The 12,938-nt window shown below is 46.3% G+C and overlaps 1 protein-coding gene across 1 annotated transcript; it reads left to right on the forward strand.

Annotated features, from left to right (window-relative positions):
• The first annotated feature begins 1,712 nt into the window (after nucleotides 1–1,712).
• Nucleotides 1,713–9,186, forward strand: SIVA1 (SIVA1 apoptosis inducing factor). Its single transcript, XM_056851788.1, has 4 exons — nucleotides 1,713–1,831; nucleotides 4,417–4,614; nucleotides 7,013–7,169; nucleotides 9,092–9,186. The coding sequence occupies exons 1-4, from the start codon at nucleotides 1,714–1,716 to the stop codon at nucleotides 9,147–9,149; spliced, it is 531 nt and encodes a 176-aa protein (XP_056707766.1). The 5' UTR covers nucleotide 1,713; the 3' UTR covers nucleotides 9,150–9,186.
• The last annotated feature ends 3,752 nt before the right edge of the window (nucleotides 9,187–12,938 follow it).

A 12,938-nucleotide genomic window follows, 5' to 3' on the forward strand; every position in this document is an offset into this window, starting at 1 on the left:
GACCTGGATGGCCCAGGCTAGCCAGATCTCGTCAGATCTCAGAAGCTAAGCAGGGTCAGCCCTGGTTAGTATTTGGATGGGAGACCACCAAGGAATACCAGGGTTGCTGTGCAGAGGAAGGCACTGGCAAACCACCTCTGTTGGTCTCTTGCCATGAAAACCCCATAAGGGGTCGCCATAAGTCAGCTGCGACTTGATGGCACTTTACACAGACAGGTGAAAATTAGTGCTTCTCTCCTGAAAAGTGCTCCATGACTAAAAAAGTCTGGAAACCACTGCTCTAGGGGCTGATCCTGCGTTGAGTGGGGTTGGGGGTTGACTAGATGGCCTGTGAGGCCCCTTCCAGCTCTATGATTAGGGGAGGGGCTGTGGCTCCGTGGCAGAGCCTCTGCTTGGCATGCAGAAGGTCCCAGGTTCAATCCCCGGCATCTCTACTTAAAGGGACCAGGCAAGTAGGTGATGTGCGAGACCTCTGCCTGAGACCCTGGTCAGCCGCTGCTGCTCTGAATAGACTTGGATGGATCAAGGGTCTGATTCAGTAGAAGGCAGCTTCGGGTATGATTCCAGGTGGGTTAGGCGGAGTGAGATGAGACTTGCCCATGTCACCCAAGCAAGCTTCCCAGAAAAAAGGGGTCTTGGACCACTGCCTCTCCGGTCCCAGCTCACCACTCCAACCACGACGCCATATTACACGGGGCTGTCATCCTTCCCCGCCGCCTCTCTGTCCAGCCCGGGCTTGTTCCACGGCGACAGGCGGAGCGCGGGAAAAGAAAGCCCCGTCCGGGCCCACGCATGCGCGCTCGCTCAGAACGAGGAGGCGACCTCCGCACGGACAACCCGAGGGAGCGACTGGGAAAGCGAAGGGCGCTCGGGTGGCAGAGGCAGGCGGAAGCTCCAGAGCGAGTGACGTTCCGCGCCCCCTCCAACCAATAGGACTCCAACGCATCACGCGGTTACCCCGCCTAATCCGATGACGTCACACAGCCTTTAAATGCTGTGGCGCCGGCCCCGCCTACTTCGCTCTTTTATTGACCCTCCCCTTCGGCTTCCCAGTTTCACGTTTGGGTCAGGCGCGCCGGTGACGTAAAAAGAGGCGGTTTTATTTTATTTTTTTATAAATTTTTTATTGCTTTTTTTTTATAATAAATCCAAAAAAAAAAAGTATACATATAAAAGAAAAATTGCAGGCGGTTTTAAACGACGGCGGGCCATGAGTCTGGTTAGCTCAGTTAGTTGCATCGCGCGGTTACGCCTTCCCCCGCACCTAGTCCGATGACGTCACCCAACCAGCCGTTAAATCCCGTGACGCCAAGCCGGCCTCGCCCATTCGCTCCTTCATTGACCCGCCCCTCCGGCTTCCCCGTTTGGCAGGCATGCCGATGACGTTAAGGGTGGGCGGTCTTAAACGACGGCGGGCCGTGAGCGGCTGTCTCAGTTAGTTGCGTCGCGCGGTTACGCCCTCCTCCCCGCCCAGTCCGATGACGTCGCCCAAACCAGCCTTTAAGTCCCATTCGCTTCTTCATTGACCCGCCCCTCCGGCTTCCCACTTCCCCGTTTGGCAGGCGCGCCGATGACGTAAGGGGGCGGGGTATCGGAGGAGGGCGGCGCGTGGCGGTCTGTTATCTGAAGGCGCTGAGTTTTTCCCGCGCGGGCGGCCGCGCGCTATAACCGTTGGACCCGGTGGCCGTTGGCGGCGAGGGGGTGGCGAAAGGGATGCCGAAGCGCCCCTGCCCGTTCGGGGACTCGGCCCCCCTGCAGCTGAAAACCCGAGTGAGGATGCGGGAGTTGAGCCAGGGCGTCATGGGCGAGAGGTACCGGCGGGAAATTTTCGGTGAGGAAACGGGGGGGGGGAGGAGTGGAAGAGACGGAGGCGGGGGGGGCAAGTCTTGTTCTCGCGAGAGCTGGTGAGAGGGAAAAAAAAACTTTGGTCAAGAGCCCCCCCCAACTGTTGACAGCTAGTCTAGTTCTCGCGAGAACTGCGCTCCATTTCCTTGAGGGGGGTGTTAAGCTAGGGGAAAAAACCCCCTCCCCTAGTCTTGCCAGGATGTGATCCTGCCTCAATGCTCTACTTCTTTCCCCACCGCCCTTTCTCAGAATTGCAAAAGCTGGCTGGTCGTCAGCTTTTATAACTTTTAAAAATAGATTTCTGTTTTCAGTTCCACATAGTACAAACAAAAACAGACATGACAAAATAATACACATTACTTTGTTTTGTTTTACAAATTTAACAAGCAGTCACTAAAACGAACAAACAAACGACATATCTCACAGACAGAACACCAAAACAATTCTAACATTATGGCATACCAAAATCTACTTTACTAATAGGAGCATATTTTCTTAATTATTCTGTGTGTAAAATTATGACCCAATCTACAATCACATCATATCTATACTTTTGTTTTTACTTTACCGCTTATAACCTATCTATCTACCGCTTTTGTCTCCTATCATCTATATTCCAGTAGTTTATAGAGAGCTTAATATTATAGTCTTTATCTAGGCAAAAGAGCTTTAAACCACAAATCCCAACACTATTTATTATTTTTCAACGTTTTCTAGTTATATAATCTTTACAAAGCATATGCAAAATACAGTTCCCATTTTTGCCATCAGCTGTTTTTAGTGCTCCCATGAAATGCCAAAAGTAGGCTGAGGCATAGGCCCCAACTCTCCCTGGGTCCTTATTTCGTTTCTCTTTTTGTCTCTGGGGGATGCTTTAAAATGTTGTTAGTATATGAACTGCTTGTATGTATGAGTGTGAATGTTATACAAAGAAGAAAGTTGGTTCATTTGAAATATGGTGTCCCCAGCGTCCTTATTTTGTTGCTCGTTTTTTGGAGGCTGCAGAGATGAGATGAAGGGAGGTGTTTTTAGAGATGGGTGTTATTTAAGTTTTATGGTTTTACTGTTCAGGACCTTGGTCTAAGAACAGGAGGGAGGGAGGAAGGAAAGATGGTGTTGAAGGAGAGTTGTACAGATACCATGAACCGCCAAAAAGTGGGTTCTAGATCAAATCAAGCTGAACTCTCCCTAGAAGTTAAAATGACCAATATGTCAGCCCCCACACAAAAGCATCATGCAGTGTCATTTCCATTCTGCATATACTGAAGTGTATTTTGAAATAGTGGCAAAGATCTTTGTAGGCTTCTTGCAGGATAAATCAGTGCAGCCAGGCGGGGAAGAGTTCTTAACAGTCTGTAGTAAGGAAAGGGGAAGTGATAGTTGGTGTGGGGCTTAGGTACATCACAAGCAAGTCTCTTTTTTATTTTTAAATTTTTAGAGGGTGTGTTTGAGGAAGAAGTTAGAGGCCCTTTTTAGCACAGGGGCAATTAAAAATATATTTTATTTTGTGATTTATAGCCCTCCCTCCCCGGCCGAAGCCAGCTCAGGGCGGGTAACATCATATAAAAGCATTAATACATCAGTAATAAAAATCTAAATTTAAAACAATAACATCCCAATTAAAACTTAAAATACAAAATTACAGATGGCGCCTAACCACAACTCGTATTGCTGTATGTTTGCATCAGGTTACCATTCCGTTGCCATTATTAATATAACAGGAGGGGGATAATAATTTTGTTGAATGGCAAGGGAGTGCATAGTTAGCAGCTGGCCAAGGAAGTGTGTCAGTGGGGTGTACTGGCATCGCGCTGTCTTAGCCGGGTTCTGAACCACTGAACATGTTCCATGTGTGTGGAAGAAAATGTACCTGTGAAGCATCATTAGTGTCACAGCTGTGGACTGTCACTGAAAGCTACCGTGGTGCAGTGGTTAGAGTGTTGGTCTGAGCTCTGGAAGACTCAGGTTTGAATCCCTGCTCTGCCATGGAATCTGACTGGGTAACCTTGGGTCAGTGAAACATTCTCAGCCTAGCCTACTTCACAGGGTTGTTGTGAGAATAAAATGAGAAGGGGGAAGTGTTCTAAGCCACTTTGGGTGCTCATTGGGGAGAAAAGTGGGGCATAAAGGAAGTAAATAAATAAGCTGGAATGTGTGTGTGTGCTGTCAAGTCACAGCTGACTTATAGCGACCCCGCAGGGTTTTCAAGGCAAGAGACGTTTGGAGGTGGTTTGCCACTGCCTGCCTCTGTGTGGGCTGAGAGAGTTCTGAGAGAACTGTGACTGGCCCACGGTCACGCAGCAGGCTTCATGTGGAGGAGCGGGGAATCGAACCCAGTTCTCCAGATTAGAGTCCGCCGCTCTTAAAAACTATGCCATGCTGGCTCCTAAGCTGGAATGGTGTGTGTCAGGGGGTGTTAAGTTGCAGTCCCCAGTTTGCTTCAGAGTTGGCAATTCCAGGACCTGAAAGGGCTTTTCTTTTTTCATAGGCAAGCTGATGTTCATTAGGATTACTTCAGAAGTGGGAACAGTTTACTGTTGTCTGTCTTAACATATTCTTGCCCATTCGCAGAAAAAACAAAACAGCTGCTTTTCAGAGGAGCCCAAGCTTACATGGATAGCAAGTGGGATGGAAGCACAGTGGGAGCCTGTCTGATTGCACAGTATCCAGCAGCAGGCAGACCGGAAGCATGTTCTCAGTATTCTTGCAATGGACAGATGTTAATTGGGCAGGATGGGAAACTTCGACAGCCCCGCCCAAGAGAAACAGGTAAGTGAACTGAATGCTGGTGTGGTTGATTCCTCCTGCTTGCCTTCAGTAATTGGCTTACAGTGTGGAAGTACCCACGGGCCAAGCAGGAGTAGTAATAGCGTATATGTTATAAGCCGCTTTGGGCAGGTTTCCTGGAAAGGCAGCATAGAAATGTTCAAAATAAATAAAATACTTATTGATTGAGCTGAGATTATCCCCATTTCATCCCCATTTTATCCTACAACAGCCCTGTCAGGTAGGTCAGGCTGAGCAAAAGAGTGACTGCCCCAAGGTCTCTTTGATAGAGAAAACATAACATAAGAACATCAGGAAGGCCATGCTGGATCAGACCAAGGCCCACCAAGTCCATCAGTCTGTTACCACAGTGGCCAACCTGGTGCCTCTAGGAAGCCCACAAACGACTGCAGCAGCATTATCCTGCCTGTGTTCCAAAATACCTAATGTAATAGGCATGCTCCTCTGATCCTGGAGAGAATAGGTATGCATCATGATTAGTATCCATTTTAACTAGTAGACATGAATACCCCTTTCCTCCATTGCAACGTAGTCTGTATATGTGACGAAATGGCTGTGGAGTTCAGGTCCCGCCTTAGAATGAGCTCTATTTTAGTAATTCCGTTTTTGACTAGGAAGAGCAAACTTTACAGTGTGTGTGGTAACATTGATTCTGTACAACAGCTCTTCCTCCCAGTCACCATTATTTTGTACTGGGGAGGAAATGCAGTAGCTGTCGATATGCTGTAAGGAATGTGCCTCTGACATTCAGCGTCACCTGTATGTTGGATATTTTTTAAAATACTGATTTGGGGAAGACTGGGAGCTCTGCCCTCTTCTTTGTTGGAGGCTGCACCTACCTAAACAAACCAAAAAACAATAGCAAGGCATGTAAGCCCCATGCGACTGGGGTATGTGCTGTTGTCACTGAGAAGGGAGTTGCAGGATTGCAAAGGCTTAAAATGTTGCTTGAGGTCCCCAATCAGTTTGAAGTTGTGGATGCCTCAGGAGGCGGAGCCAGCCACAAAGTGGCACCCACAGCTTAGCTTCAGTCGCACAGGGTAGATCCTTTTGTTGTGCTGGCACCTGCTGTTAAAGCAGTGTTTTTTAAAAAAAATTCTGCACAGCCAATCAAATCTCCAATGGCCAGTCAGAAGCCTCGATGGGCAAAAGCCCCACCTGTCTAAAAACACCTGGTGGGCACCATGTTGATGGACCTGTGCTCTGTGTATTGGAGGCTGTGTAACAAAGCTCTAAAATTGCCCTTCTTTCAGAATTTTACTAAGACTAGTGGAATTGTAAGCTGCTTGTGAGGACTGTGGTCTACATTCTAGTGGGTTCCTTTTTTTTAATATATATTTTTTATTGTTTTTCAGAAATTACTATACATCTCATTTGACAATGCATCCTATATGTCAATCTTTGAATCAATAAAAAATTAAAAAGTTATTAGGTGTATGTCTTCCATATTAAATACAATTAGTTATAATTGACTTTCCCACCGACTTCCTCCCTCCCTACATTAATCTGGTATCTCCTTTGTATTAATATTTTCTAATCCTAATAGGTTATTATTTTAATGTTATATTTTCCCCTTATTTAATACATTTCGCTAAGTAATATTAATATAATATTAATAATATAAGGAGAAAAAAGAAGAAATTATTAAAGAAATAAAAAAACAGACAGAACAAAACACATTGACATAATTTTCTCCCGTCAGTCATCTCTGTCAAATTATAATGGATTAGATCTTAAGAAACTTTATTTACCCCAAAATAAAAAAATAGTTTAATATTGTTATTCCTCTACTCCCCCCTTTCCCATATTAAGAGTCAAACTGGTATTCTTCCGGCTTTCCTAGCCCTTCTTTTTGAGCTTTTTCTTCTGTCTGGAGTTTCTGTTGCCATCTGTATGCTTTCTTGAAGTGGCCTCTTGTCTGTAACAATCTTCACCTATTGCTCCTTGGGCGGTTGATTCTTCTTTTTGTATTCCTGTAGTAGGGTCTGTCAGCTCATTATTTCTTGTCAAAAAGTTTTTGATATCTTCCAAGGAGTTGACAGCATGTTTAACCTGTTTGTAGGTGAAGGTAAGTCCTTGTGGTAGTAACCAGCTGTATTTTATTCCCTTGTTTCTTAATATCTCAGTAAAGTCTTTATAGATGTTTCTCTTTGCAATTAAGTGACGAGGGATGTCTTTGAGAATTATTAACGGTGTATCATCTACACTTAGATGGTTCTCTAAGACTAGTGGAATTGTAAGCTGCTTGTGAGGACTGTGGTCTACGTTCTAGTGGGTTCCTGGCGGGGAGACTCTCACAATAACAGCCCTGAAGAGGGTGGGATGCCGAGGGCCAGAATCTGTCCTGATTTATCATCCGTAACGCTGTATTTTCAAACAGCAATGGCAGTGGAAGTCTCCAAGCCCTGCTCGTCGTGCGTCAGAGCCATTGACGTCAAAGAGGCGTGCACGCAGTGTGACCGGCCCGTCTGCGAGAACTGCAGCAAACTCTGCAGCTGCTGTAACGCCGTCGCCTGTTCCTCGTGTTCTGTGATAGAGTAAGTGGCCGTGCAGATTCGAGCTCTCTTTTCATGGGGGTTCCTAAGCTCCTTGGCAGCCTGCATCAAAATGATCAGAAATGGAACGTCCCAAAAGTTCCAGTCGGCGCTAGCATAGCAAGAGCTTCAGGTCCGTAACTGCTGTGTGCAGGGCCTTCTGACCCTGGATAGATTTTGAGCCTTGTTTGTTGTGCATTTATTTGATTTTTAAAAAATTTGATTTATACTCTGCCCTTTCCTAGAGAGGCCCGGCTCAGGGCAGCTTACAACAATAAGTTAACAGAACAATCAATAAATAGATAAAATACAAGGTTAAAACATATAGCGTTCATTAATATTTATATTTAGAATCATAAAATCCTAATCTAGCCACAAAATGGCGCCCTAAACAACTCTCCCACCTCACGTATAGTTAAAACTAAAATTCAAGAGGGCGAGTCATAAGAACATAAGAGTCATCACTGATATAGGTGATGTTGGACCAGGAAGATAATTGGGAGGTCCAAAAGAAAGAGGGGTGGGTGGGGTCTAGCACATCCAGTAGGGTCCGGCAGGACTGTACTTTTTATTTATATCCCGCTGTTTCCCCTGTTGGGACTCAAAGCGGCTTGAAACACAGTTTTCCTTTCCTCCATCTTCTGACAACAGCAACCCTGTGAGGTAGGCCAGGCTGAGAGTTTGAACAGGCCCAAGGTCTCCCAGCAAGCTTCCATGGTAGAAGTGGGGATTCGAGTCCAGGTCTCCCAGGATGCTAGTCCAGCGCTCTATCCACTGTGCCATGCCAGCTGGCTGAAATATCCCGTGAGGGGAGAATGATCGGTCTACCCGAGCGGAGTACCAGTGCTCTGGCGGATGGGAATTTATCCTTGATTTGTCACTTGGACCAAGTGATCAAGGAGCATCTTTTCTATGAGAAGACGGCTACAGCATTTGGGCTTACCTCAGGGCTGGAGAGGAAAGCATGAGAGGAACTGGATAGACTGCTAGCCGTGAAACTCTGAGGTACCAAATATAGATGGAGATCATTGTCCCACAGAAACCCTTGCAAAACAGCAGTTTTTCTTAGAACTGACCCAACTTCTAGCTTTCATGGGGGTTTTTTTTACAACTTTTCATCAGGCAGAATGTTTGGAACTCAGGGTGGAAGAGTGTGATGAAAAAGCCCACTGCCTCCAATCTGTAGTCCTCTGAAGAGTTCAAGGGATTTAAAAAGCTGGCCTGGTGTAAGATTTTGATTAGCCCTAATAATAACAATAATAAGGGTTACCCAATGAATTTGATTTGTGGTAGGTTGTTGCCAACAGGAAATACATTCCTTAAAGCAATAATTCATTGCTGGAACTCACCGCTACCAGATAGCTTTTTAAAAAATTAAAACGCTGAGCCAATATGGTATAGAGGCTTGAGTGTTGCACTAGAATCAGGTAGATCCCTGTTCAGATCTCCACTCTGCCATGGAAGCTTGCTGGGTTGGCCGGTCACACGTTCTCAGCCTACCTCACAGGGTTGTGGTGAGGACAAAGTAGAGGTAGTGGAGAATAATGTAAGCTGCTTCGGGTCCCCATCGGGGAGAAAGGTAGGCTATAAAAAAGTAAATAAATACAATGAATCGTCTCCAGGACCAGCTATGAGAAAGGATTCCTTCACACACAGTGGCTGCAGAAACTGGCATTCAGAAATATTCTGCCTTTGTGGACGAAGTTACCAGGGGAAGCTGATTTCTAGAAAGGTTACCTCCTCAGGACCTTCCCGCTGCTGAGTCTGGAGTCCAGATTGCTAGACTAGATATGCGCTGACGGATAACTTGCTCTGCTATTTTTGTCTTCGATGTGGGTGGGCTGTGCATGCAGAGGTCAGGGAAGGGGGTGTTCTCTTTTCCTTGACCATACTGAAAAACCAGATGCCCTTCTCTTTCCTTCCAGATCAGATGATGTTGATGAGCAAATCCTTTGCAGTGGCTGCTCAACATTTAATGCTTGAAGCTCCAGGACTTGTAAAGAAGTGTGTGTGTGTGTGTGTGTGTGTGTGTGTGTGTAAAAGCTGGACAATTTTAACTTAGTATATGCAATCTGAGTATTCTCCCCCCCACCCGAAGTATTGTACTATATATTTCTACAACTGTGGTTTAATCAAATAAACATTTTGTATTTTGAGTCTTAATTGTTAAACGCAGTGACCTTTAAATGTTCTGAGCCTCTCCCGATATACCCCCCCCTAAAAAAAAGAGCACTTCACTCATCTGGTGAAAATCTTCTTCTGTTCCCTGGGCCAAAAAAACGTCCTCCTGTCCTCAGCTAGGGCCAGGGCCTTTTTGGCTCTGGCCCAGCCTAGTGGAACGCTCTGCCCAGTGAGGTTTGGGCCCTGCAGGACATAGTTCCCTGGGGCCTGAAAAACTGAGCTGTTCCACCAGGCATATGGTTGAGGACAGTGGTTTTCCATCTGGCTGGCCTCCCCTTTTCCTCTGCTCCCTTTTCCTCTGTCCCTGCTATTTCCTGCTAATAGCAAAAATTGTTGTTGCTGTTCTGGTTGTTATTTGTATTTGCGGCTGTTAGTGAAAGGGCGCTTGATTTTACCGTTGTATTCTTATGTAATTATGGATTGTTTTTAGACAGTTTGAAAAGGTTGCAAGCCACTCTGAGCCTAGCGGTCAGGAAAGGGCAGCCTAAAAAATCAAATCTGGTGCGGCAGTGAGGCATTCTACTCAGTGCCCTCTCAGACTAAACATGCCAACTTTAAGACTGCCAATTTGAACTTCTTTAAGTGTCTTTGGCATCGCAGGCACACTGAGGAAGACTTGAAAGAGGGCGTCTTTCTCATAACAGCACAACAGACTGCCATGATGGTAGAAAAATAGGCTTCATCGTGAGGCCTGTTGAGGCCGGGTGCTTCCTTGTACCCTTACAGGGAAATATGCCCTGACATGTGATTGGTGCAGTAACGCTGGACACTGCCACTGTCTCTCCTGAAGGGGTGAGTCCTCATGGCTCAGAGAACCTTTGCTGCATTAGGCACCTAATTCAGGGGCTGGTCTAAGCTAAACAGCACAGAGGACGATGACGGTATACTTTGGCTTCACACAACACATAGTTACTTTTCTTCACACAATGAAGACAGCACCTGGAGAGGCACCTGGTTGGCCGCTGTGTGAACAGACTGCTGGACTTGATGGGCCTTGGTCTGATCCAGCAGAGCTTTTCTTATGTTCTTATGGCTTCTTTTTGGAAGGTGTGATATAGTGGCCAAAAAGGCTAATGCAGTCTTGGGGTGTATCAACAGGGGCATAGCATCCAAATAGTAAGATGTCATAGTTCCACTGTACGCCACATTGGTCAGGCCGCACGTGGAGTGCAGTGTGCAGTTATGGAGGCCTCACTTCAAAAAGGATGTGGACAGAATGGAGCAGGTGCAGAAGAGAGCCGACGAGGATGATTAGGGGCCTGGAGACCAAGACTGAGGGAGTTGGGAATGTTTAGTCTGGAGAAGAGTTTGAAGGGGGAATTGATTGCTCTTTTTAAGTATTTGAAGGGCTGTCACTGAGAGGAGGGCAGGGAGCTGTTCCTCTTGGCAGCAGAGGATAGGACTCGCAGTAATGGGTTTAAATTATAGGAGGAAAGGTGCTGGCTGGACTGTGTGTGTGTAAAGTGCCATCAAGTTGCAGCCGACTTATGGGGACCCCGGAAGAATTTATTACAGTGAGTAATTCAGCAGTGGTATTGGCTGCCAAGGGAGGTGGTGAGCTCCCCCTCTCCGGCACTCTTCAAGCAAAGGCTGGAAGAACACTTGTCAGGGATGCTCTAGGCTGATCCTGCATGGTGCAAGGGGTTGGACTAGATGGCCTGTAGAAGACCCTACCTTATGAGCTGGTGAGGATAAAATGGAGGAGAGGAAAATGGTTACTTTAAGCTACTTCAGGTCCCCATCAGGGAGAAAGGAATATATCCATATTTTCTAGTATCTAGAACAAGGAATATGACAGCAAACATCTATTTGTGCAGTTGTGTAATTTTACTGGCAATAGGCCAATACTCCTGTCCCTAATTTTATTTATTTATAACTTTTGTGTGCCACCTTTCCACCCAATTTGGGTCCTTAAGACTGCGGACAAGAGAAAAGTAGTGGGTAGTCACTCTGCTGTTTTATCCTTAGCAAAGCATCCAGTTTGATCTATGCTCTACCTGGCCGAGAGGCAGGTGCAATCTCCAACTTTTAAACCACTCAAGCAGACCCTTCTGGGCAGTCCGTTACTGTGTTGATAGCAATGCCCTGTTCCTGTAACAGTGCAACCATATTTCCCAAATACCACCAAGGGATTTGCTACCTGGGGTGAAGGATGGTTTACAGTACAAGATCATCACATTTTCAAGTGAAGTGTCTCTGTAACAGCAATGCAAGTCTGTATTCAAGCAACTGCTGTATCTTAAGTGTCCTCGAGTCCCATGGCAACCTCTTATGGGGTTTGCAAGGCAAGAGAATAGGTAGGGGTGATTCATTGCCTTCTTCGGCATAGCAACCCTTGTCTTCCTTGGTCTCCCATGCCAGTACTGACCCTGCTTAGCTTCTGAGCTCTGACGAGCTTAGGCTAGTCTGGCCTGCTCAGGTGTGTGTCAAGTGCTGTCAAGTTGCAGCCGACTCAGTGACCCAAGCAAAGGGGATTTCAAGGCAAGTGAGAAGCAGAGGTGGCTGGCCAATGCCTTCCTCTGCAGAGGCTTCCTTGGTGGTCTCCCTTCCAAGTTCTGACTCTGCTTAGCTTTTGAGATGAGGCTAGACCGTGCTGCCTCTCTCCTGCAATTATAGAGAGCCAGTGTGGTGTAGTGGTTTGGAGTGGTGGACACTGATCTGGAGAACCAGGTTTGAGTCCCCACTCCTTCACATGAGTGGCGGAGGCTAATCTGGTGAACTGGATTTATTTCCCCACTCCCACACATGAAGCCAGCTGGGTGACCTTGGGCAAATCACAGCTCTGTTAGAGCTCCTACCTCACAGGGTATCTGTAGTGGGGAGGGGACGGGAAGGTGATAGTTAGCTGGTTTGACTCTCCCTTAAGTGCTAGAGAAAGTCGGCATATAAAAATCAACTCTTCTGTATATTATTGAACAGGAAAACATGGATACCATGGACCCCAAAAAAGACAAATCAGTGGGTTCTAGATCAAATCAAGCCTGAACTGACCCTAGACGCTAAGATGACTAAACTGAGGCTATGGCAATTTGGTCACATTTTGAGAAGACGAGACTCACTGGAAAAGACAGTAATGCTAGGAAAAGTTGAAGGCAGCAGGAAAAGAGGAAGACCCAACATGAGATGGATTGACTCAATCAAGGAAGCCATGGCCCTCAGTCTGCAAGACCTGAGCAAGGCTGTAAATGATAGGACAGTTTGGAGGACATTAATTCATGGGGTCGTCAGAAGTGACTTGACACACACAGGAAAACTTGTCAGTGGAAGAGTCAAAGGCTAGTCCCATTCTCCCTGTTCACAAGTTATAGTGAAGGAACATACAATCTGTGAACACTTGATTTCCTTTATACATACATCAATTCCCATGTGACATTTAACACATGCAGCTGAATGTGTGAGTGAAACCCTACAATCATTGAGGTACTGGTCCCTAGTTTCACTTGTAAGATGCATGTATTGGTTGTTTCTTACAAAGAGGTGTACCTGTGTACAGGAAAGGGAGTATGTGCAATCACTGTCATGTGAACAGAGCTTCTGAATCCCAGGAGATGGCAATGCAGAGTAAGTTTAAAATTTCCCATGCTACTTCCC

This window comes from Euleptes europaea, chromosome 6 (assembly GCF_029931775.1).
Source record: "Euleptes europaea isolate rEulEur1 chromosome 6, rEulEur1.hap1, whole genome shotgun sequence".
Lineage (NCBI taxonomy): Eukaryota > Metazoa > Chordata > Lepidosauria > Squamata > Sphaerodactylidae > Euleptes > Euleptes europaea.

Bases quoted from the DNA above. Each gene is read 5' to 3' on its own strand.
- SIVA1 (XM_056851788.1), top strand. From the start codon at position 1,714: ATGCCGAAGCGCCCCTGCCCGTTCGGGGACTCGGCCCCCCTGCAGCTG. The intron at 1,832-4,416 runs GTGAGGAAACGG...GCCCATTCGCAG, and splicing joins GTACCGGCGGGAAATTTTCG to AAAAAACAAAACAGCTGCTT. The intron at 4,615-7,012 runs GTAAGTGAACTG...ATTTTCAAACAG, and splicing joins GCCCCGCCCAAGAGAAACAG to CAATGGCAGTGGAAGTCTCC.